At 39.0% G+C, this 26,970-nt stretch overlaps 1 protein-coding gene across 2 annotated transcripts; it reads right to left on the minus strand.

The window, feature by feature from the left end:
* Nucleotides 1-1,443: 1,443 nt before the first annotated feature.
* On the minus strand, nucleotides 1,444-6,686 carry TMEM254 (transmembrane protein 254). Of its 2 annotated transcripts, none has more exons than XM_021006190.2 (4): nucleotides 6,417-6,686; nucleotides 3,911-4,014; nucleotides 3,648-3,707; nucleotides 1,444-2,329 (listed from the first exon to the last, which is right to left on the minus strand). In XM_021006190.2, exons 1-4 carry the CDS (start codon nucleotides 6,504-6,506, stop codon nucleotides 2,209-2,211), a joined length of 375 nt encoding a protein of 124 aa, XP_020861849.1. In that variant the 5' UTR covers nucleotides 6,507-6,686; the 3' UTR covers nucleotides 1,444-2,208. The 2 variants fall into 2 exon arrangements, with proteins under 2 accessions (XP_020861849.1, XP_020861850.1); XM_021006191.2 differs by lacking the exon at nucleotides 6,417-6,686 and adding an exon at nucleotides 6,117-6,299.
* Nucleotides 6,687-26,970: the final 20,284 nt, after the last annotated feature.

Here is a 26,970-nt window from a genome sequence, read left to right on the forward strand (position 1 = left end):
GTTTGACGATCATTGTTCACTGCTAGGATGTTGAAAAAGGAATTCTTACATATATATGTAACATATATATATATATATATATATATATATATATATATATACACACACACATATATATGAGTTATAACAACACAACTGAAGATAACAGTAAAAGCTATAAAATGCTAGTCAAAGGCACAATCCAAGCTAACAATAATCATGAAAAACAATGCTGAAATCACTAATAATTACATAAATGTAAAATGAAATAATCCTGAAGTTCCACCTAACAACTATCAGACTAGCAATATAGATATACACACAAAGAAAAATGACAAATATTAGAGGATAAGTGCACTCCTGACAGAGCTATGAATTGGTCCCTCCATTTTGGAAAGCAATTTCCAATTATGCTTCAAAATGTATTAAACTATGCCTCACTCTTTGATCCAGAAATTCCACTATTAGGCATATGCCCCAAAGGATATTTTTTTAAAAATAAGTTTAATAAAAAGACCCATAAAGACAAAAATGTTTATAGGACCTCTTACTGTAATGACAAATAAATAGAAATTAAGGGGGTATCCATAAAGTGGTGAATGGCTGAACAAATTATGATACATTAATATAATGGTAAAATTGTACCATGAGAATCATGAAAGTAATGGTTTCAGGGAATACTAGAGACACTTGTACAAGCTCATACAGAGTGAGGTGAGCAAAACCCAGAGCACAATTTATACAATAACAACAACATGGTAAAGACAAACAACTCTGAAAAACTTAAGAAATTTGATCAGCATAGTGACTAACCACAATTTCAGAAGATGGTGGAGGAAGCATGCTACCCACCTCCTCAGAGAAGCGATGGATCTAAGGTGCAGAATGAGACAACTATTTTGGGACATGGCCAATGCAGAAATTTGTTTAGCTTGACTATGAATATTTTTCCCCCCTTATTAGTATTTTTTTTCAATTACATGCAAAGACAGTTTTCAACATTCAGTTTGATAACATTTTGAGTTCCAAATTTTTTTTCCTCCCTTCCTTCCCCCCTCCCCAAGATAGCAAGCAATCTGATATAGATTATGTGTACAACACATTAGACACGTTTCCACATTAGTCATACTGTAAAAGAAGAATCAGAACAAAATGGAAAAGACATGAGAAAGAAAAAATAAAAAGAGTAAAAATAGTACAATTTGATCTGCATTCAGACTCCATAGTTCTTTCCCTGGAGGTGGATAGCATTTTCTATTATGAGTCTTTTGGAATTGTCTTAGATCATTGCATTGCTAAGAAAAGCCAAGTCTATCAAAGTTGATTGTTGCACAATGTTATATGAATATTTATTATAAAGAAGAAGAGGTAGGAGGAAGAAAAGGATAGTTTAAGGCTCCTTTCCCTGCCCCAAAAGTGAGAACAGAAGGAAATCCAGAAGGAATAGCAAACAATCAGAACCACTTTGAAATTTATATTTTGAATTTATTACATGTTTAAAATGAAAAACCAGCTCCACATAATCAATTCACAATTTCACATACGATGCTCTCTTTCTGTTCCACGATGTATGTGGAAGTGCTCATTCCGTGTTTGTAAAGTTGAGAATTTAAAAAAAATCATCATGTATAACCCCTTCATTTTACAGGCCCAGAAGTGTTAATTGAGTTTTGTATGTGTCTTATCTCTTCTATTAGACTATAAAAACCCTGAATGGAATTGTCGTTTAGTTGATTAGTTGTGTCCCACTCTTTGCGATCCCATTTGGTTGTTTTCTTGGCAAAGATACTAGAGTGGTTTGCCATTTCCTTCTCCAGCTCATTTTGCAGATGAGGAAACTAAGGCAAACAAGGTTAAGTGACTTGCCCAGGGTCATACAGCTAGTAAGTGTCAAGTGTCTGAAGATCAATTTGAACTCAGGTCCTCCCGACTCTAGGGCCAATCTTAATTCATATTGTGCCTTGCATACTACAGGTATTCAATAAATGTTTGCTGAGCTACATGGAATTCAATAAACCTAGTCAGGCAGCTTCTGGTCAGAGGTGATAAAAATCATCGGTTATTGTGCATGATGACGAAAGAGTTTTAAGATCAGAGAAAAGCAACCAAACCTATTCACAGTATAGACATTTTCTGAAATGTCAAGAAAACAGTAAATTATTTTTAAAAAAGACTTAGACAAAGTAGGAATGAATATACAATGTACAAAAAACTCCTTTAATTTCTTCTTTACTTTTTTTTGTGATGGTAAGGTTTATATGCAAGTAAGACAGAGAGAGAAGCAATCCCAAAGAGGAATGTTTGCAGGAACCATAACAGTCGAGCCCAGCCATCTGTGATACCCTTTTTACTGCATGAAAAAAAAGGACAACATTAGAAACATGATCATTTTCATTTTGTATAAAGGGTTCTACATCCAACAGTTAGGATTCTTTTATAAACATAAAGATCCAAATGAAGGCAGCATTTATTCTGCAGAGATTTAATGATACCAATTAAACATATTTTCTTGGCCATTTTTTAGATTAAAAAAAAACATTCAGATGAAAGCCATTTTGAATTTTTTTTTGGCAACCCCATATTTTGCTTAGGATGTATTTTTAAAATCAATATAATGGGATATGTGATGATCTGGGCATAGTTTATCTACAAAATCTGCTAGTACCACTTGTACTTACTTGCTTGAATCATTTGATAATTTTAAGAGATTTTCATAACCAGATAATCTAGTCACACAAGGTATCTGTATTACAGATGCAACCATGAAGTTCTGAGTATATAGGAACAGTGTCTTGTTCTTTTTCCATATTTCAATCAAATTAAGAGATCTGACTCCAAAATTCTAACCTTTCAAATGGCTGAAAACATTTTTTCTTAGTACGTGGGCTAGCAAATTGTGGGAAGCAGGTGGCCTAAATCTAATTTGTGATGTGAGGTAATGATAGCTCACCAAGAAAGAATGAGAGAAAGAAAGAAACCAACAAAGAAAGAAAGAAAAGAAGGAAGGAAAGAATGAAAAAGAAGGGAGGAAAGAAGAGAAAGGAAGAAAGAAAGTAAGATGGGAGTGAGGGAAGGAGAGAGGAAGAAAAGAAATGAGTAAAAGAGAGAGGGAGGAAAGAGGAAAGAATCAAGGAGAGAAAAACAAACTGCTATTTAGTGACTTCAAGCTATGAATAGTTTGCAGCTGTACCAATGCTAATATAAAAAATTATTAGTAGATTGATTCCTAAACTAAATATCTTTTCCAAATTTTGTGCAAAATAGCTATTATTTTGAAAGGAACTTAGGCTTTCATTCTTTACCCACGGTCCTGAATGGTCAAGGATGGTATAAAAGAAAGAGCACTGGATTTGGAGTTGAGGGTCTGGGTTCAGATCCCTGTTCTGCTACTTGGTAAATGTATGACCATTAGCCAAGTCTCTTAATCCTTTTTTTGGCCTCAGTTTCCTCATTGGTAAAATGAGTGGGTTGGACTAGAAAACCTCTAAATTCTATCACCTTTTCATATGAACTCTAATCTCCCCTTAAAACACTGATCATTATCCTTCACATCAGAAGAATTAACTGCATCACCTAAGAATAGCTCACTTTAACTTGATTTATTTCCAATTTCAGTGAATTAAAGGAAAAACAGGAAGTTGGGATTAAAGAAAATTCTAACCACTTACCTGCACAGTATCAGAGCATATATGGCTTCTCCCACATGAATCAACCAGGCAAACCAATACCTAAAACAGAAAGCCAGTGCTGATTTTAGATGGACTTTTCCGATAAGTGAATTCTGTCACAGAAATGTGAAAGGAAAGATGCTAGCTAATTGGAAAATAGATGTTGGTCAAAGATTAAAATGCAGAAGACTAGTGATACAGGCCTTCCATCTTCAGTAAAATACTGCACAGTCAACATCTATTTTTTTCCAGATCTCACTTACATGTTACGAATGAGTACTAGATGGTTATCCACCAAGTACTGAGTAAAGAGCCCGAGAGGTCCAAGTTTCTGACAGGGGATGCTCTGAGGCCAGAAGGCTACCCACTGAAAAAGAAGCAGAAAAGGAACAGAATACACATTAGGCCACCTGATAGCCATGGAAACTTTCCCTTTTAAGAGACTGGCTGTAAAAGAAGACTCTACAAAGCAGGAACTGCCCCTTATCTGTATAAGTTCTACCAACATACATCAGATCACCACAGAAATTCTGAATAAAATCCATTAGGTCCCAGCTCATTTGTCCCAAATTCCAAAATTCCAGCAAAAGCGCAACACTATGTATGTGGTTTGAATTCTAGGTACCCATGAAACAGTGGGCCCTTGAAAATGATAAGCTAGACCAAACTAAATTTGATGATACTAAACAACCCTCCAGAAGTGTAGTTGTTAACCTGGGCAAATTTCTTTCTGAAAGAGATGATGACTTTCCTATTACAAACGGTACTGCTTCCATGAAGCCTTCTGGTGGTTTCTGCCTATACTGACTTTCTCTACCCTCAAATTTCCCAAGTATTTTGTTTTTCTATCTATCTCGTAAACTGTCAAGATAACTATGTACTTGTATGCTTCCACATATATGTCATGTAGACGATGAGATTCATGTCTTATCTGAATTGTACATGTCCCTCAGAACCTAGTACAGTGCTCTAAACATAACAGAAACTCAATGTTTGTTGAACTGAACATAAGTTATATTTTTCCATCTACTTTTCCCATGTATAAGTTTAACTGGAGTACTGAAAAAGTAAGTCCTCCCTCACTATTCTACCTTAACAAGTAAAATTCCATTCTATCAAATACTATAGTACAAAAATGAAGGCATAACAAAAAACATTTTTACATCCCAGTACTACTGCCTATTATAATGTCCAAAGTCCTCAGCATAGCATTCAAAGCCCCTATAATCTGACCCCACCTATCTTCCAGACTTTATAGCCTTTTCTCCTCTTAACAGTTAATGGCCCCACCTATTATACTTCATGTGTATTCACTTTTGATTGCTCCATCTCCCTTTCCTGCCAAATCCTACTCTCTCCAGATCCCATTCATCCTTTATGGCTCGGGTTAAGACTCCCTATCTCCTCCATGAGATTGCTGCTTCCAGACAAATTTTTTTCCCTACTCTGCCTCATATGTGGGGCTACTATATTAGGCTTGCTGAAAACAGTCTTCATTTTACTCCTGCCTCACCTGGTCTCTACCTGCCTCATGGACCTTCAAATGACCTTGTCCCATCCCCAACCTTCATGGACCTTGGAATAACCTTGTCCCAAACCACTTCCTTTCCAGTTCTGAAACCATAATCAAATCAATTCTGCCACTGCTCCCGGACAGGGCATATGTTTTGTCTTCCCCCCTCCCCCGTTAGCATGTGAGCTCTTTAAGGATAGTGAATTTCTTCACTTATGCTTTTGTATCCTCAGCATTTAGCTCAAGTATTTGGCACATAGAACTTCTTCTCCATCCTTCCTTTTGAAAGAAGACCAATGACATCATGGAGTGATGTCTTGACTTGCTGAGTGATTTGCATTTAAATGAGGCAGAGTTGCACAAAGTCGTCAGCCTCACATAGCAAGGACTGGGCAAGCAGGTAGCCTCCACAATAATGGTTCACTAAAATTTTAAGGCTGTCTCCTCTATTAAACTGTAAAATCTGTAAGGGCAGTTCCTTTTTCCTTTCAGTTCACTGCGTGGCACACAGTAGGCTCTTACTAAATGCTTGCTGCTTAACTGAATGCTGACAAATCCATTTCTCCACAACCACTCTGTTAAGCAGGTACTGCAAGTATTATGCCCATTTTACCTACAGCCAGTAAGCTATAGGTCGGATTGTTGAATTGAAAAATCAAATCAACAAGCATTCATGAAAGGGTCTTGTTCAGGATTATGCAGCCAGTGGGAGAGAAAGCTCTTCTCCCCCCACCCCAACTCTAGCCTTCTCACTCCGAGTCCACAGTGAGCGTTTACACGCGCTCCACCACCCCATCTTCATCCTGACTCCGGTAACTGAGGCAACACAGGGATGGGAAGGGGAGGAAGGCGAAAGGAGATGCCCGCATGCGCAAGAACCTCAAGAAATGCAAGAGGAGAGGAAAGCAGTGCGCCTGCGCCGCTCGGACGACTTTTAAAATTTCGCCAATCCTTACCGTGAAGTATCCCAGACCCATGGCGGTGATCACCATGCCCACCGGGCTGCCCCTCCGTAAGTGAACGCCAGCCAGCTGCGAACCTTTCTTTTCCTTCGCCTCCATCCTGAAAGCTTTGTCAGCGCGGGACACAGTTCCCACCCCCTACCTAAGGAAAAGTGGACTAACCCGTTCCTGGAGTGAAGGGCGCGTGCGCAGAGGCTCGGGCCCGGGGGCAGTATGTGTTGGGGTGGGGAGGGAGGCAGAATGCGCCTGCACTCCTCCCTGGCGGCGTTCCTTCCTCCCCGCAGCCCCACTCACCGTGTAGTAACCGAAGGCCACCGTGATCACTGCGAACCAGAAGAGGCTGCCTCTCTTGAAGAAGGCCGCACCGCTCCCCGCTGCCTCCATGGTCCTCAGGGTTTGCACTGCCCAGCGTGGACTGCAGGACCCGGGAAAAAAGGCGGACAGGGGGCGGGGCGGGGGCGGAGTTGGCGCCCTCTGAAAACCACGTGGAGGGGGTATTCTGGTGCGCGCAACTGTGTCTGCGGTCCACCCAGGCCCCCCACCCCTCCTCCAGTGCGTGCGGGTAATGAACCCACATGTATGAGCGTACGTGCATGCGTGTTGCATGCACGCACGCACGAGCGCGCGTGTGTGTGGATAGCCGAAGCACGGATTCTACCAGACTGAAAGCTATCAATACCATGTACTATGGGTTTAGGGCACGGTTGCGAATATTCATTTACATGCTCATTCAAAGATCACTGAATGGCTCACCAATCACACCTGCTAGTTTTCTTAATACCTTATGAATGTAATTCATTTGGGCTTGGTGACTGAATTACTCAAAGGATCATGCATTTAGATGTAGAAGAGACCTCTGAGGCCATCAAGCCAAACCTTTTGTTACAGAGGGGAAAACAGAGGCACAGAGAAATTAAGTGATTTGCTCAGGGTCAGAGAGCTAGTAGTAAGCATCTGATGTGGAATTGAAAACAAGGTCTTGCTCACCACAAGTCCAGGGCTCTACTTACGCCCAGTATCAAGCATGGGTGCTCTTATATTATGCCTTTACTTATCTTGTATTTCAACTCCTATCAGGTAATTTTGTATCGTTCTTTCAATTTTGAGTTATTCATGGGGAGATTATTTATCTAAATGTAAAAAGTCAGAAACAAAAATGTTGGATGATAATTAAAGATTCTATCTCATAATTATTCTTTTAATAATTGTGTATCTTTCTGAATGACTGCAATCAAGAAGTACTTGTTAAGATGCCTTCTATGGGCCAGAAATTGTGCTAAGCACTGAAAACACAAAGAAAGGCAAAAAAGTATTCCTATTCTAAAGAAGCTCACAGTCTAATGGGTTAAGACAACATGCAAACAGCTATGGACAAATGAGACATGTATACAGGCTAAATTGGAGAGAACAACAGAGGGAAAGCCCTAGCATTAAGGAGAATTGGTAAAATCTTGTTGCTTAAGATGAGATTTTAGCTGGACTTGAAGCCCAAAGACAGAAATTAAGAGGGAAAAAATTCTAGGCATGGAGGACAGCCAGTGAGAAAATGCACAGTCATGGACTGGAGTGTCTTTTTCCGGAAAGCCAGGAGTCTAGGGACACTGGATAGAAAAATACATGGAAGAGGGCAAAATGCAAAAAGACTGGAAAGGTAGAAGTGGGCCAGGGTATAAAGGACTTTAAAAACAAGACAGGATTTAATATTTAACTTGTAGGGATAGGGAGCCACAGAAGTTTATTGAGTAGGAGGATGACATGGATTACAGAAAGAAAGTTCAGATTCCTTTCTGTGATTGTGGAAAATTTTAAAGGGCTAAAAAATTAATGACTTTAAAATCAAGAGAAAAAGATACATATTTGGGGGGAAAAAACCTTTCCGTTAAATATATATGATTGAAGTCAGACATCCAAAGTTCATGGGGAATTGACAGAAATGTGTAAAATAACCGTTTAACAAAAGGATAAGAGGTCTGAGAACATGGACAAATAGTTTTCTTTCTCTTTCAAAAGATTTATTTTCTAAATCACCTACAGTTCTGAATATATTCTTCCCTTCCTTTCTCCTTACCCAGGGAGTCATTCTTTGTAACAGACTAAAAAAGAAAGATGCTGGAAAAGTAGTCTGGCAGAAATTAGACTAACATTTTGACCATATTCCATAATACTTGCTAAATGGATATATGACCTTAATATCAAAGATCATAGCCTTAAAAATTAGAAGTGAAATAAATCATATACCTTGTGGTCCAAATATGTATCTTTTTCTCTTGAGATACATAATTGTCTGAGGCTGAATTTAAATTTAGGTCTCCTTCACTCCAGAATCAGGGATCTATCCACTGCACCACCTAGCTGCCTCTGATGGACCACAGTAGGAAAAGACCTGGGGCAGGGATATCAACCAGAAGGCCATTTCAACACACTACATGTGGTGACAGAGGAGACAAGGGAGTGTAGAGTCAAAATGTTAGGAAGGTAAAAAAAGAGAGAAAGTCCAGGATAATACCTAGGTTACAAATGCGGCCCCCTCCCCCCCAATACATAACATTACAAAAGAAAACAATTATATTTAAATACTTATCAGAGTATTTTTAAAAAAATAATTTCAAGTACCTCACATTAAGAAATCCCGGATAAATGCTTATTTGATTGTTTGATTGGTATAAACTCTATCATTTCCAAGATACCAACTTGGTAGTCCTTATAGCTCCTCTAATATTGAAGACTTGGAATTTTATTCTGTGTGTTGGACCAAAGACTAAGTTAATGTGGCAAAGAGGACTCTACTGAGTTGGAAGAACCATATGGAAACCAGTAAATATAATACAAGGTAAATTGAGGTGGAAGAGAACAATTACAAATGCAGAGTTCAGGGAAAGCTTCATTGGGGGTAGGGTACCTGAGTTGAGAGATAGGTTAGGGAATAGTTAATTCAGTTTGGCTGCAATTTAGAGCTGGTGAAAGGGGAATATGAAACAAAGCTGTCTAATTAGGAGAAATACTGTAGAGGGAATTAAATACCACCCTCTTTCCAAAGGTTTACATTTTGTTCTAGAAGCAGTCGGGTAGCCCTGAAAGGTTTTGTGCAGAGGAGTGACCTGGTCAGATTTCTGAGGCAGCAAGATTATTTTGGAAGCTCTGTGAAAGACAGATTGGAAAAAGGAGAGAATGGAATTCGGGGGACTAACTAAGAGAATTAGGAGGCTATTGTCACGTTCTAGGAGAGATGATAAGAGCCCAAAGAAGAAGGGTGGTGATCATGAGTATAGAGAGAACACAGACCAAAGGGTTGAGGCAGAGATTAACAAGCTGCAGCTAGCTGCAATGAACAATAACGGGCTAATTTTGCACCCAAGGCAAGAATATAAAATTTCTCACACACATAATCATCCTAATGATATGACATGGTATTTTTCTATGTTCCTCATTGCTCACTACAAGTAAGTGACCTTTATTCTAGTTATGGGTCTGTCAACAACTGGTAACTAATTAGCTTTGAGGTCTGAAGGAGGGGTAAGAGCCAAGCATGACTCAGGTTGTAAATCTGATAGACCAAAGGGATGGCAAGGCACCCTTAACAGAAATAAGGACGTTTTGAGCAGCACTATATTCAAGAGTTAGTTCCATTTTGGACGTATCAAATTTCAGTTGTCCGTAAGATAGTCAAGAGGAGATATCCAGGTATGGTTGGAGATGTGGGACCGTGTCCACGTGTTTATGGCCAGATGTATGCTTGTCAGAGTCATTGATGTAGAGAAAATAATTGGGACTGGTGAATAAACTGGTGAGATTACTGAGAGGGTAAGCAAAGAAAGGAAGACCCCAAACCTTATTCTTAATAATGTTCATTTTAAAATAATTATATTGTTATCCAAAATAAAAGCAATGCAGCCTAAGAATAAGTGGTTAGAGTAGTCAAATCTTTTTTTTTTTAACTCCATGGAACAAGATACTCCCTATTGTTTCCCCTTCCTCTCTTCCCACTTTAGATTATAAGCTCCTTGAGGACAGAGTCTGTTTTTCTTTTTTATTAATTTTATCCTTAGGGCTTAGCATGGTGCCTAGCACACAACAGGCAATTATATTGGATTGGATTGGAGAAATTAATTTCCCAAAATCCAGAGAAGAGTGAGTACTCAGGAAGTAGAGGTGGAGTGCTTAATCCCTTGTGGAGAAAAAAATGTAAATTGTATTATGTCTGGTGTTGTTTGGTCAGTGCTGGTATTCAAACAGAGCAAAAGCAGCAATTTGGTGCCTCGTTTTCCTCATCTGTAAAATGAGGGGGTTGGATTTAATGGCCTCTAAGGTATTTTCAAGCTCTAAGTATGAATAGAACTAAGACATTGTGAGCTGGAACAAAGAAATCAACTACAATTGAATGAATTATTTAAAGTTAGTAAACAATTATTGGTGTGTTTTTCATTTCTACCATTTGGGTCTTTTTGTATAAGGAACTATGAATCTCTATTACAGCGTGTTTTTAAAATGTATGCTAAATTTAGCATGCGAGTACTAACACTACCTTGCATTTCCATATTAAAGTTGTTGTTCAGTTATTTCAGACTCTCTGTGACCCCATTTGAGGTTTTCTTGGCAAAGATGATGGAGAGGTTTGCCATTTTCCTCTCCAGCTCATTTTACAGATGAGAAAACTGAAGCAAACAGGGTGAAGTGACTTGCCCAGGATCACACAGCTAGAAAGTCTCTGAGGCCAGATTTGAACTCAGGAAGATGAGTATTCCTGCCTTCAGACCTAGCACTCTATCTACTGTACCACCTAGTTAAGATGGTTACTGTTAAAATCTGCAGAGAGATTAAACAGATGAAGACTAATAGAATGGTATTGGATTTAACAGTGAAGGGATCATTGGTAATCACGCAGGAATTAATTTTAGTTAACCAGTGAGGTCAGGAAACCAGAATGAAGGGGCTAAGAAGGGAGTGAGTCATGCTGAAATGGAGGCATCTAGCATAAATGCCTCTTCCTAGGAAGTTGGCAATGAAAAGAAGAGCTAGAGATGATAGCTTGAAGGGGATGGGCAAAGTCAGATGAAGATAATTTTTAGAATGGGGTAGGAACTGGGAAAGGAATCAACAAAGTGGTAGAAGTTGAAGAAAAGTGAGATTAGAAGAGGGAAGTGATTGATGAGGCAAACTCTTGAAAGGGAGAAGAGGTAATGGGATAAAAATTAGAGGGCTGGTCTTGGAAAGAAGGACTATGTCCTGCTCAGAAACTGGAGTAAAGAGAGAATGGGTGAATATGTAGGGAAATTTCAAGGAGTAAAATTGGGGAAGGAAAGCACTCACAACAAACTGCCTCAATTATTTGCTTTAAAGTGCAAAAGGACACCTGTTGACAAAGGGAGTGGGGGGGGGACTAGCTTGGGGGCAAAAAGAAAAGATCTGAAACTTGGGAATGAGATAAAGAATGAAAGGATTTCCGAGGAACCCTGAGTACTTGAGATTAGATAAAATGAATTTGTAACGGAACTGTACCTTGTCCGAAGGAGGGGGTGACTATGCTTTTTGGAATTCTAGAACAAAAGTTAGATGGTGGGATTGCTCAAAGGTTCAGAGAATTAGTCTAGACCTAAGGATGGAAAGACCAGGAGTCAAGGGAGTAAAGTGTGGAGGAGAATTTACAATTGAATTGGTTAAATTGGAGTTCAAGGCGATGAAGAGAAGAAAACGAATGATATGGAGGAGATAGGTGGTTTTAATGAGAGAAAACAATAGTTTAAGGAAAAGTGAAGCAGGTGAAGAGATGACAGGATAAAGAGATTATGAACAGTTTGGAATCATGAAAAAGGGCATAACTGTTGTGTGTGATGGTAAAAAAATTAAGGCATAGATGTTTATGAGGATTGTTATCCTTATTTTCCAAATGAGGAAACTGGGGCGAAGAGAGGTTAAGCTATTGGCTCCAGGGTACAGAGCTAAACAAAGGCATTAAACAACATGGAACATGAAGTGCCTAGTTCTAAGATCCTGTGCTAGGCAATGGGAATATGAAAACCAAGAGGAAACCATTGGTTCTCCAGTAATCCTGGGAATCTTCTCAAAATAATGGTTTTAAATGCATTTGATAAAACATGAAGGATTACAAAGGAAACCAAAATTAGTAAAAAAAAAAAAAACCCAAAGATGTCATTCTTTCTCATCCAAGTTCATGGACCCCCTCTCTTTCTCCAAACCTTTCCAAGTTAAGAGCCTCAGATTCTTATCTAAAAAAAAAAAATTGATCTACAATGCCCAACCACCCCTATATAGAAAAGTTTCTACCTTGCTCTTACGTTTGGCAGAAGAATAAAAAAGGCTTTATGAAGTTGTCAAGCCTTAAATACTTTTATTTAGAGGTTGAAAGAATTCTCAACGGTGTTCCTTTACAAAAACCATTTTTCACCCCTGAAAATTCTTCTCCCAGACAAGGAAGAAATCCCTTCATAGCTTACCTCTTTCAGAAAAAGAATGATTTATTTAAATTTTGCTAGCCCTTCCATTATGCTAACCAAGTTAGATAAGCAAGAATTCAAACAGTTGTTAGTAGCAAACATTTCAAACTATAGCCCTTTTACTTATTCCGCTGCTTGGATTCTGAACTCAGAAAAGCTCCTCACTCTTCTTTACATATGGTGAGAAATCTTAAGTTCATGTTAGGTACTAATACGTTGACAGGGGAAAAAATGGTGCTATAGCCATGCTGTAGGCAAAAATGTGTTCCTCCCAACAGTATGGAAGAAATGAGGTCAAGATGATTTTCCTGAAGAAGGTATCTTCAGCTTGCTGTGATATATTTCCTTGAGACATCAATGTCAATGCTTCAAAAAGTCATGCAGGGAAAAGAATAATAAAGACATGTACAACAATTAGAAGTCTGTAAAACACTTTTCCTACTTTATCTCACTCGGTTCTCACAGCCATCTTGGGAGGTGATTAGGGAGGCACTATGGGTCCTCTTCCAGAATTGGACTTGGAGATACAATTTCCATATACTTTCCTTTTTTTGAGCTGGTGGGAGCCTCAGACACCTGCTTTTTGGTTGTGTGGATTGTCTGCCTCTTCTATTTTGAAACCAAACCTAAGTGGGGAGAAGAAGAAATGTAATGATGTCCAATTTTATTTTTACCTTGTCATAAAAGGGGTAAATTTTTGTTTCTTTAAAGTGGTATTGTTTACCACTACTAGATTATATCCCAAAGAGATTTTTAAAAATGGGGAGGAGGAAGGACTTATTTGTATAAGAATATTTGTAGCAGCTCTCTTTGTGGTGGCAAAGAATGGGAAGTTGCAGGGATGCCCATCAATTGGGGAATGGCTGAACAAGTTGTGGTATATGATTGTGATGGGCTACCACTAAGCCATAAATGATGAGCTCTAGCCATGCAATGATCTAAGACAATTCCAAAAGACTCATGATGGAAAATGCTAGCCACATTCAGAAAAAGAAATATGGAGTTTGAATTCAGTTTGAAGCATATTATTTTCTTTTCGTTGTTGTTGTTGTTGTTGTTTCTTTCTTGTGGATTTCCCCCTTTTGTTCTGATTCTTCTTTCATAACGTGACTAATGTGGAAATATGTTTAATATGATTGTAGATGTATAGCCTATATCAGATTTTGTGCTGTCTTGGGGAGAAGGGAAGGAAGGGAGAGGAAAAAATTTAGAACTCAAAATCTTATAAAAATGAATGTTGAAAACTAAAAATTAATTAATTAATTTTTTAAAAAGAGATGATGAGCTTAATGATTTTAGAAAAACATGGAAAGACTTGCATAAAATAAAGAAGAGAAAAATGAGCAGAACCAAAAGAACATTGTATACAGTAAGAATAACATTATTTGAAGAATTACTTTAAGCAAATAAGTTTTTAAATTTTTTAATAATAAATATTAAATTTTAAATAATTTATAAATAAACATTAAATAATAAAATTTTAAAATAATAAATTTTAAATGTTTAATTTTAATAATTGTTGACCATTATAAGTGCCTAAATTAAGTAAAAAGGATATGTGAAGATGCTATTTACATCCAGAGAAAGAGAAAGAACTGATAAATAGAAGTATGTATACAATAATATTACATTCACATACATGTATATATACCTATTTGTGTCTATTGATAGTCAACTCTGCATGGGGGGAGGGACTGTGGGAGAAAAAAAGGGAAAAAAAGAAATTTACATGATAATTGTGTTGTCTATTTGAAAGGAACAATAAGTTGTTAATTTTAGATTTGCAGTTTCATGTGCAATCATCTTTTTTTATTGTACTATGTTATGGAAATGCTTGCTTTATTCCATAAATAAACAAAATAAATTAAAATAAAAAAATCACTACCTCACTGTAAAATTTCCTTGAACAAAAGATTAAAATTTTAAAATTCTTATGAAATTTACTTAACAATTGTGTGTTTTATGGAATTGGGAACAAAAGTCAATGTTGCTCATGTTCTCTTGGGGTTGAGTTGGGGGAAAATGCAAAGATAAGGAAATAGAGAGGAATTTCCGGAGGGAGAGTATCTTACTATCTTGTAGTAATCAGCTAAAGGTCTGATGGCATTTAAGGTGAATTCAGCTTCTAGCCTTGTAAAATAAGACTTCAAAATTGTAGGGGATAGAGACAACTTGGGAATTCACTGATCTAGAGGATTCCAGATGAAGAAGTTCCGTCTAAAAAATTAGACGAGTTAGCAAGCTCTCTGCACTTTATAATTTTAGCCTCATAGCTTTCCTGTTACCAGGCTTATGTAGGATCTTTTGACCAATGTCAACTTTGTTGTGGTTTTGGTTCAGTCATTTTTCAGTCCTGTCCTACTCTTCATGACACCATTGGAGGTTTTCTTGGCAAAGATACTGGAGGGGTTTGCCATTTTCTCCTGCAGATAATTTTACAGGTGAGAAAACTGAGGCAAACAGGATTGAGTGACTTGTCTGGGGCCACATAGCTAGTCTGAGGCCAGATTTGAATTCCAGAAGATGAGTCTGCCTGACTCCAGGCCCTTATCCACTGAGCCGCCCTAGCTGCCCAGTATCAATTTTCCTTCAAGCAAATTTTTTCGGTTGTTGAGTGAGGGGATTACAATGAAGTCTAAGTTAACACTTTTCCTGAGTATTTAGCTAGAGGCCCCGAGCTTCCATGCCAACTTTGGTTTTAGCCCATTTAATAGACTTAGTCCTTTGTAGGAGGTGCTTATTCCTACATAAATAGTGATCCTGCCTTCAGAGAGCATCTCCAGATAAAAAAGGAGGTAAGGCTTTCAGTTTCCTCTGGGTTGGATCTTGAAGAGACAGTATAAATCTCCCAAGCCTCAGTGCTCCTCCATCACTTCTTACCATTTGGATCTGATCTTTTGACTCTCCAAGGAAGATGGACACCAACCCAGCACCAGAGGAAAAGAAGCTGGATTTCTTTAGTAAGTAACACGCTCTTTGTCCTCAAAGCCTGCCTGAAATTCACTTACTTTTTTCTGGGGATGATGGGAAACCTTCTGCATGGTATTTCTATGGTTTGAATGATTTTAAACTTCATTTCTTCATTTGGAGGGATAGTTCTCAGTTAGTTTTAGAAAATTTTTACTAGTTAAAATTTCCCCTCAGCTTCTGCTCTAGTGCGCAGTGCCGTGTCCTTGGCCTTTGAAAAAAAAAATCATTGATTGAATAGATAAGCCAAGTTTCTTACTAGGTCTATTATAAGCCTGTACAGTTAATTGTGAAACAGTACATTGAGATTCACCGTAAACTGGAATCAATATCTCTCCTCTCTTCTGCCTTATTAATACTCTCTCCCATCTCCAAATTATCCAGGACATGCTTATCAGTTTGCCTGTTATATCCACCAAGGAGAATTCAAACTCCTAAGAGAAAAAATTGGTGGGATTATTTGGAGGAGGGTGCTTTCTATCCTTAGGGTTGAACTCAGCATTTTAAAGCTGGCAATACATGCGTTGTTGAACGAGCGTGAGAGATGCTCAAAAACATTAAAAAAAAAAAGATTGCTAAAGCAGTTACAATCAATGAGAGACTAGACCTGGGTGATTTTCTTTTCCTGAAGAATTGAAAAGGTTACATTCTGTTACTCCAGTTAAGTGGAATACTTTATTGCAACCTTGTGGGATGAGTTACTGTTGGTTTTCAGAGATTATGTAGCAGATCATGATATACAGTGATGGTACACATTTATCTCTCCAGAGGAGGAAAAAAGGCAGAAGGTCTCAGTGGATATAGATATGGTTCCAGAGCTAGGAAGACCTGAGTAATTAAAGACTTGTCTCTGAAATATATGGGTTGGGGTAAAGAAAGTATCAAATTCAAAACACTAACTAGGTAGAACTATGGAAACTACAGCATTTGGGAGTCAGGAAGACCTGAGTTCCCACCCTGTCCTTAACATTTACTTGACTGTGTGATCCTAGAAAAGTCCCTTCCCTTCCCTCTGCCATCTGTAAAATGAGGATAATAATAGTACCCAGGGTTTTCTGAGGATGTACTGAGATAATATCTGTTGACTATTATAATAATTTAGTAGTAGTAGTACTAATAGTAGAGAGACTTTCATAGGGAATTTTCTACACACCAATGTAGTTACAGAGATTTTAGGACCCTGTGTATGTATGTGTGTGTGTGTGTCACAATGTTGTTCTTTTTGTTGTTCAGTCATTTTTCATTCACATCTAATTCTTCCTGACTCCATTTGGGGTTTTCTTGGCAGACATACTGGAGTGGTTTACCATTTCCTTCCCCAGCTCATTTTACAGATGAGGAAACTGAGGCAAACAGGGTGAAGTGACTTGTCCAGGGTCACCCAGCTAGTAAGTGTCTGAAGCCAGATTTGAACTCAGGAAGATGAGTCTTCCTGACTCCAAGCTGATCACTCTATCCCCTGCACCACTTAGTTGCCCAGCACAATATATGTGGTATTCAGAAGCCAGCTGAAGCCACTCAGGTAGGAAGTAGCATAGGCTGGTCTCTAGCTGACCTCTGACTTCATGACCTGGATTGTTCCCATGGGGCCATGCTTCGGGGACACAGAAGTAAATACAAAGTTATGTCAAGAGGTAGAAAACCTTAACCAGTGTGTGATTATGGCATTATGGCAGGAGAGGCCATGGGGGAGAGATGTGTTACCTGAGCTGTCCTTGGAAAGAAGCCAGGGAGTCTAGGAAATAGAGATGGAAGGAAAATCTGTCTCATACCTAGGGAAAATCTTGTGTGAGGGCAATGAGGCAGGAGGTATAACACATATAAATAACCTCAATCTGAAATGAGATCACAGATCTGGAGCTGGAAGAGACCTTAATGTTCACCCAGGCCAATCCTATCATTTTAGAAATGAGGGAACCAGTGTTGTAACTGATTATTATAATATGGTACAACTATGGTATAATTGGTGGAGAGGGTTAATGAAGACTGAGGAAGGGAAGATCATTGCCAACCAGGAGTGGGATGGTGGAGAAGGCAATCATCATGGAGGAAATGGAAGGGAAGGGAAGATGCTAACTGCCAACAGATGGGATAGGGGATACCAGGTAGAGAGAATGCCTTAGCAAAGTCACTGGGGTGGAGAATGAGAGACTAGTTGTTCATTTTCACTGGAGAATGTATGAGAAAGCTGGAAAAGTGGGTTGGTTCCAAATTGTTTAGGGCCTTGAACATCAAGTTAAGGAACGTGGTCAGAAGGTCACCATGAGAAATGGAAAGGACTTTAGACATCAGTTATTCACACTGCTTTCTGCAGAAGAGGAAACTGAGGCCAGAGTAGCTAATTGACTTTCTAGGAGATTCAAAAGCCCTTTGTGCTATTTCTTTTTCCTTTCTCTGTAGGCTAGGAAGAATGAATGGCATGTTGGGAGTTTTTTTGGGGGAAGGGAAAACATAAATAATGAAAGACTAGATTGGCCTAGAAGTTAAGGGGAATAAAAAAGAGAGAACAGATTGCAGGGACACTAGAGACCTGAGGACAGACTTTATACAATACTTGGAGTGAAGAAGAAGAAAAGGCAAAAGCAGTGGGCAAAGGTAGGAGAAGACCATGTTAGGGAAATCAAGAGAGGGTGGATTAAAAAAGGTCCAGTTGTGTACTTCTGCAGAGAGGCTGATTGAAGGCTCAGTTATTTATTCCAAATCTCATCTAGTAAGGGAAGGAAATGCTTCTGTTGTTGTAAAGTAACTCTCCAATTCTTTTCCTCCTTTTCCCTTAGGTTACAGTTCTGAGTCAACAAGAAGAAGAAAACGTACAGTGTTTACAAAAGAACAAATAAATATTCTTAAGAACTGTTACCAAAAGAACCCTTATCCTGGAATTGAAGAAAGAGAGGAACTTTCTGGGCTGACCAACATTCCTGAGCCTCGAATACATGCAAGTTGAGAACTCATGTCTATATGTTTTCATATATATAGATATATCTATATCTACATCTATATCTATATATCTATCTATATATATCTATATCTATATCTATATCTATATCTATATCTATATCTATATCTATATCTATATCTATATCTATATCTATATATATATATATACACACACATATATTTTCTACAGAGTAAGAAAGGCTGGAGAGTGGGGATGCTTCCAGGAAGAATATGGAGTCCAGTGGGGTCAAGTAGGGTGGGCTAAGGATGCAGTTCTTGAGGAATTAAGTGATTTTTTAAAAAATTTCCATCTCCTTGAGGCTTTCTTTTAATCAGATGAAGAAATCTGCCGAAAAGAGAAATGTCTTACCAACTTGCTCATCAGTTAAGAGTGATACCACTTTAAAGAAACAAAACCTTACCCCTTTTTATGACAAGGTAGAAATAGAATTGAAATCAGATTAATAGACATCATGACATTTCTTCTTCTCCCCACTCAGGTGTGGTTTCAGAACAGGAGAGCAAGACAATCTGCACAACAGAAAAAGCAGGCATCTGAGGTTTCCACCAGCTTAAGAAGGATGTGTCTGGAAGATGTATCTCCAGGTCCAATTCTGGGAGAGGACTTCTCTGAGCAAGCACTTGGATCACTCAAGGCATCCAGGTGCTTTTCTTGGTCAGGTGAGCCTAGTGAGGAAACTGGCCCAAGGAGTGGCTGCTCCTTTGAGAAGAGGAGCTTGGCTTCAACCACTGAGGCTGCTTGTTTATGTGGATATGGCATTTCCCAAAGTTGTCACTTTGGCTTCTCCCAAACTGTGGAACCATCAACTGAACTTCACCCTTGTGCCCTCTCCAAACCAATATCCCAGGGAAGCTGCAGCCAGTGGGCATCTTCCTGGGCCCTGCAGGGAACCCAAGGGCCAGAGAACTATAACACACACACCTCCTTTTATGGACGAGTGAAGTCACCACTGCATATTCAGGAGCAAGGCTGGACAGTGGAACAGTTGTACTCAAAGGAACACTCAAGGTCTTTTAGGTGTGCAGAGGAACCCCCACATCGATTGCAGCAGCCACACCTCAACCAGCCATCAGCCCTGCAGCCCTTGGTGCCCCAGGCCCCCACCTTCCAGGTACAACAGTTGACCTCATCTCAACATCAGTCACAGGAGCTTCAAGACCAAACGCTGCCACCACCATTGAAGGAGGAAGAGCAGTCATATGAATTGTTCTGTTCTTTTAACCAACAAGAACTGCACTCCACTGATGTATCCAAGAGAACTGCTGGACTTGGTTCTACATTGCTTCTTCCTGATGGACATCTAGCTGCCTCCCAAGGACATCTTCCTGCCCCACAGGGACATCTGGGTGATCCCTTGAGAGATCTGGCTGACCACCAGGGATACCTCATTGACACACAGGGACATCTGGCTGTTCCACTGGAAAATCTCCCTGTCCCCCATGGACACCTAGCTGACCCCATCGGCAATCTGGCTGACATCCCAGGAAGTCTGACTGAGACACCAAATAACCAGATCCAAGAATTTCAGATTTCTAGATATCTGATTAAATGACAATTTCCAGTAATGTCAGAATTTGGATTTTTAGTTACTCAAGGAATGTGGATATAATGGTGTGAAAGGGCACTCTAATACAATCCTTCATCTTGCTTTGTCAGTCCAAAGGACTCCCTGTTTGACTTGTTCAACAAAGCAAGACTATATGTGGGGGAGACTATTGGAGGCTAGATCAGAGGGATCTTCAGTCTAAGGTGAGGACACTTGATTGAGAAGCAACTGTCCTCATGGGCTATAAAAGTAAGCTAAGCTGGATGTCCTCAAAGACCATCATCTCTTTTTGGCCTTTGCATCTACAAGACCTTAGATAATGACATAATAAGCTCCTAGTAAATCTTTGTTGCCTTAACTTGACTGTCTTCCTTTCTACCTTTAAGCATTCTCCCTCAGACTTAGAGTAAAGAGAACTGGGGGGGTGGGATGGATGTGAAAGGGATTTCTTTCCATTGTTTTGGGCTTGGACTTATCTGGGTGAGCCCGAGTCTGGATTTGAAGGTCCCAGATGATGCCACTCCTTTTCTGTCTTTCTTTACATGAACAAGGTGATTAAACCATGATCCTGAGGTGAATGGTTTTAGCTTTGGGGGTAGGTAGCCTTATAATTGGAGAGTCAGAGATCCTAGATTCTGACCATTCCTTGGCCAATAGGCAGGGGTCTCTGCAACACCTTTTGTAGAGGAGGTGAAGGGAGGGTACTAAAAAATCAAAGGACTAAAAGTCCAAACCAACCACCCTGAAACTGTACCCTCTGGTGACAGACAACTTCCTGGTAGATGGCAAGAGTCATCTATGTTTCTTAAGGACAATGTAGCAATACTGAACCAATGGATAATTATGGAGGGCCTACCATGCACAAGGCATTAGCATAATCAGTGGTCTCTGGGAGTTTACAACTCAACAACTCAGTTATCCTTTATGATGCTCTTTCTCTCTTGTGGCCAAGCAGAGGAGAGCCCATCCTAATGGATGACTGCTCTTCAGGTACTTGAAGCCAGCTCTCCTGTTGTCCCTCACCCAAGTCTTCTCATCTCTAGGTTAGGCATTCAAAATTCCTTGAAACAATCTGCCTAGGGCTAAGCCTTTCATTTGAATCAATCTTCAACTTAATTCAATAAGCACTTATTAAGCATCTTTTACATACAGGCACCATGCTAAGGCTCTAGGGAGACAGAGACAAAAAGATGACCCTAAACTCCCAGCTGAACAGCACTGTTCCATCTATACAAGACTTCTTTTGCCTGGGAAGTGGTCCCTGCTTTGGGTTCTGGAAGATATTTTTCTTGGACTGGCATCAGAAATCATTTTCTTGTTGATTGGACCTCTATTTCTATAAGAGAAGACGGGAGTGGATAGTAAATGAGGAGCTGGTAATAGGTTTGGATTTAGTGCTGAGGGTATGAAGACAGTAATATGAAATATCTGGAAAGGTAGATTGGATGGAGCCAGATGGTGGAGGGCTTGAAATGCTAGTTTGTATTTTACTTAAGAAATAGTGGAGGGTCTCAGAAGATTAGGGAATAGGGAAGTGGTTTAAGGAAGATTCTTGTGTTGCACTGTGGAAGATGGGTAGGAAAGAGAAAAGAGCTAAGTGGTGCAATGGACAGAGCACTGGCCTTGGAGTCAGGAGGACCCGAGTTCAAATTCAGCCTCAGACACTTACTAGCTAGCTAAGTGACTCTGGGCAGGTCACTTAACCCCCATTTCCTCCAAAATAAGAAAAGAAAGGAAAGAGAAAAGACAGGAAGCAAAGACCCTTGGGGAAGCTATTAAAATTTTCTAGCAGAGAGCTGCTATGGGCTTATAATCCTTCTCTAAGCATCTAAATGTATAAACTTGAAGAGATTCTTGTGGCTAATTTTAACTTAATACTTGAATAATAATGTCATCACTTGGCTGAGAAGCCTCCATCTATATTTCTGCTTATTGTCTTATTTTTCTATTTGTTATGGAAACTGCTTTGGTTTTGCCTCCCTACCTTTTCATTATATCAATCTTTGGTATAGAAGGGATTCTTTTTCTACCTGCTGAATTTGATGAATTTTTAAAAAATATTCTTTTTTACAATTTTCAATTCCAGATTCACTTTCTGCCTTGAGTCTCTTCCTCAGCCATTGATAAGGGAAGTAATTCGATACCCATTATAAAAGGGAAGTCATGCAAAATATATTTCCATATTAGCCATGTTACAAACAATAAAATGGAAAAAAATTTATTCAAACTGTAAGCATTAGCTCTCTCTCCAACTATGGGTAGCATCTTTCTTTCTTTCTTTCTTTCTTTCTTTCTTTCTTTCTTTCTTTCTTTCTTTCTTTCTTTCTTTCTTTCTTTCTTTCTTTCTTTCTTTTTCTTTATTTTTGGGGGGGCTAGGCAATGGGGTTAAGTGACTTGTCCAGGGTCACACAGCTAGTGAGTGTTATGTGTCTGAGGCTGGATTTAAACTCAGGTCCTCCTGACTCCAGGGCCCGTGCTCTACCCACTGCACCACCTAGCTGCCCTGAGTAGCATTTTTCATCATGAATCCTTTGGAATTGTCCTGGATCATTGTATCGATCAGGGCAGCTAAGTCTTTCACAGCGCACTATAGTTATCATACTGCTATTACTGTGTACAATGTTCTCCTGGTTTTTTCTTCTCACTTCAGTTTGCATCAGTTCATATACGCCTTCCCAGGTTTTTCTGAAACCATCCCCTTTGTCTTTTCTTTTAGCAAAGACTAAAATTTTTTAATATGTAAGGGAAAATAATTTTTCCTCATCTAGGTTCATGTCTTACCCTGGAATTTCACAGACATTTTTGGGGTCTATGAATGTCAGGCTAAGAATGTCTAGGTAAGAGCAAGGGAGAGGTTATCATACTCCATTTCCCCTCTCTAGCAGCAGAAATTCACCCAAGATTGCCCAATAGAAAGAATACTCCTTGAGGCTAAGAACTGTTTCCTTATCTTTGGCTTTGTATAACCAGCTCCAGACACAGTGCCTTGCTCAGGGTATGGTCCTTGAATGGAATGCAATTGAAGAAGATATGATAGGTTCACTCAATGCTATTTCAGGGAGTCTGTCATTTCGAGAAGATCCCATAACAGTTTATTGAAAACTAACCATGTGTCCCATATTTTGTTTTGGGGATAGAAAGAAGGATAACACTCTTTGATTGCTTCCATGGGGGAATCTGTAGACCAGGCACAAGATCAGTACCTTCCCCCCTAAGAACTTACAATAATGAGAGCCCATAAGACCAGTATTAAAATGAATGCCAACAGTGAAGACAGGAGTCAGTAGATCAAGAGATGTAATTAGCTAAGTGGCCCAGTGGATAGACCAACAACTTGTCTTGGAGCCAGGAAGAAATTAATTCAAATCCTATTTCAGACATGCATAAACTGTGTGGCCCTGGTCAAGTCACTTAACTTGTCTCAGCCTCGGTTTCCTTTTCTCTAAAATTTGAATAATTATCACACAAACCTCGCAGAGTTGTTGTGAGGATTAAATGACATAACCTAGGTCGAGTGCTTTTCAGACCTTAAAACCCTATATAAATTCTAGGGCTGATTAGTGTTAGGCACAAAATGTTGTGGGGGGGTGGGGGTGGGAATGGTTATTCTTTAAAAATGATTGATTATGATCAACACCCACAAATCACCACACCGGCATTGCTCTGACCTAGCAAAACCACTGCTAGATATGTACCCCAAGATCAGAGAAATAGGGAAAGGAATCATATGTAAAAAATATTTAAAGCAGTACATTTTGTTGTGACAAAGACCTGGACACAAAGTGGATGTTCATCAGTTAGAGAATGGTTGAAAAAATGGTGGCATTCAAATATAATGAAATATTGTGCCCTGAAAATTGTCAAAAGGGACAATTCCAAAAGACTTGGGGAACCTTAGATGAAAGCTAAGGCTGACACTTAACCCCAATTGCCTCACTTAACAAAAAAAAAAAAGCTGAAGCTGAGTAAAATGAGCAGAGCCATGATGATTACAACATTGTAAAGGAAAATTCAAGAACTATGACCAAAGAAATGACCAATCACAACCGCAAAAGACTAATGCCCCCTATCTCTTGGAGATATGAAGAGATGTAGGATAAATCTTTTCTTTTTCTTTTTTTATATTTGTATTTTAAGTTCTGAAGTCTGTCTCTTCCATTCCTCTAGCATCCATTGAGAAGGTAAGAAATACAGTACCTACTATACATATGAAGTCAGAGCCATGCATTTTCCAAAAAGACCATTATGTGGACTTGTTTTTACTGACTATACTTATTTTGTGGCCACTAGATGGTAGACTCAGCAGTCAGGAAGACCTGAGTTTAAATTTGTCCTTAGGCATTATTAGCTGTGTAACCCTGGGCAAGTTACTTAATCCTGTTTGCCTCATTTTCCTAATTTGTAAAATGAGCTGGAGAAGGAAATGGCAAACCACTCAAGTACTTTTGGCAATAAAACCCCAAAAAGCAGTCACAAAGAATCAGACTTGATTGAAAAACGACTGAAGAGCAATAATATTTATTTCTGAGGGAAGACATATTTTTGCAAGGAATAGGGAAGGTGGTAACAGTAGGAGCTTGTGACAGGGTGAGAGGGGACCAGTCCTTGGAGCACATGCAAACACTGGGACTTGGTGGGCCTTCATCTAGATGGGGAGGTAGGCCTCTCCATTTTATTTCCTTACGCTGGTCCAGAAGCAAGTTCACCAGCCTCAGTGTTTGCATGTGCTTCCAAGACTGGGCTTTCATTGGCTAGTCTTCTCTCTTCCCTTAAGATAGTGATACTAAATTATTTCTCTGAAAACAAGCATCAATAAATCAATTACAACACACAGAAAAGAACTTCAGGAATTTCAGAAGGGGACACAACAGTGCAGGCCAGAGTTGGAGATGCCTTGTTAAGTCTGAAAATACCTAGAAAATAAACCAGCTGTGCATGGTGGAGAACCACAGTTTTGATACAGTCCTGTTTTGCACAGGAAAGTGTTCATTTTTGTTAAAGTTGGTAATAACAAAAATAAAAATAAATTTTTAAAAAAGATCTCTTAAGTTCAAATCTTAATTATGTTTAAACAGTATGAATGAATGTGCAGCTTTAATAGTGTATTTGTTCATAGAAGTGTGAAGGGGTAATAAGGGTAAAGAGGTGTAATGTTTAAAAAGATACTAATATAAATTTAAAAATAAACTGCATGTTTTATAATTAATGCTTATGACTTGGTTTCATTAATGCTGCACTAAAGTACTTTATCTCTGCGTGAAAAGGTGTTTTACACATATCATAGTTGCTTTAAAGTCATCCTGTGATCTATCACTAAGGAAAAATGCTAAGCAAAAGTATTTTAACTTTTGAAATTGAGCTTAATAACAATGGAAGCAGCCAGAAAGTAGAATGGGCTTCCTAGGAAGGTTGTGGGTCCCTCCTCACTGGAGGTCTTCAAGCAGAGGATCTTTGACTACTTGTTAAATATATTGAAGTGTAACTGGATCAGAGTCAACACTGAGGTTTACCTTAAAGTTTGTAAAGTGCTTTGCATACCTAATACTTTGAGGGGTACTCCATAACTCTCACTCATAGGTTTGCAGGCTCTATTCCCAGGGGGAGCATCCACACTAGGTTGATAAGGGAGGGTAAGAGTGACTTACTTCTTCCTCTGCCATCTTGGCTCCCAGAAGCGGAAGTCCTGCTCATCATTTCTTATAGTACAATAGTATTCCATCTCTTTCATATACCACAACTTGCTCAGCCATTCCCCAATGGATGGGCATCCCCTCAATTTCCAATTCTTGGCCACCACAAAAAGAGTTGCTATAAATATTTTTGTACATGTGAGACCTTTTCCCATTTGTATGATCTCTTTGGGATATAGACCTAGAAGTAGTATTGCTGGGTCAAAGGGTATGTACAGTTTTATAGCCCTTTGGGCATAGTTCCAAACTGCTCTCCAGAGTGGTTGGATCAGTGCACAACTCCACCAACAATGCATTAATGTTCCAATTTTCCCACATCTTCAACATTTGTCATTTTCCTGTTTTGTCATGTTAGCTGATCTGCTAGGTGTGATGTAGTACCTCAGAGCTGTTTTGATTTGCATTTGTCTAATCAATAGTGATTTACAGCATTTTCTTCTTCTTTTTTTTATTGAGGCAATTGAGGTTAAGTGACTTGCCCAGGGTCACACAGCTAGTGAATGTCATGTGTCTGAGGCCTGATTTGAACTCAGGTCCTCCTGACTCCAGGGCCAGTAATCTATCCACTGTGCCATCTAGCTGCCCCTAGAGTATTTTTTTTTCGTATGACTATAGATAGCTTTAATTTCTTCATCTGAAAGCTGCCTGTTCATATCCTTTGATATCAATTGGGAAGTGACTTGTATTCTCATAAATTCTCTATATATTTTAGAAATGAGGCCTTTTTCAGAGACATTGATTGTAAAAATTGTTTCTTAGCTCTCTGTTTCTCTTCTAATCTTGGTTGCATTGGCTTTGTTTGTGCAAAATCTTTTTAATTTAATGTAATCAAAATTATCCATTTTGCATTTCGTAATGTTCTCTATCTCTTATTTGGTCATAAATTCTTCTATTCTCCATAAATCTGAGAGGTAAACTATTCCTTGCTCTCCTAGTTTGCTTATAGTATCAGTCTTTATATCTAAATCATGTACCCATTTTGGCTTTATCTTGGAATATGGTGTAAGGTGTTGGTCTATGCCTAGTTTCTGCCATACCATTTTCCAGTTTTCCCAGTAGTTTTTGTCAAACAGTGAGTTCTTATCCCAGAAGCTGAGGTCTTTAGATTTATCAAACAGTAGATTACTATAGTCATTGACCACTGTATCTTGCATACCTAACCTACTCCACTGATCCACCACTCTATTTCTTAGCCAGTACTAAGTAGTTTTGATGATTGCTGCTTTATTATACA

Source organism: Phascolarctos cinereus, unplaced genomic scaffold (assembly GCF_003287225.1).
Source record: "Phascolarctos cinereus isolate Bilbo 61053 unplaced genomic scaffold, phaCin_HiC Scaffold_3;HRSCAF=262, whole genome shotgun sequence".
Classification (NCBI taxonomy): Eukaryota; Metazoa; Chordata; class Mammalia; order Diprotodontia; family Phascolarctidae; genus Phascolarctos; species Phascolarctos cinereus.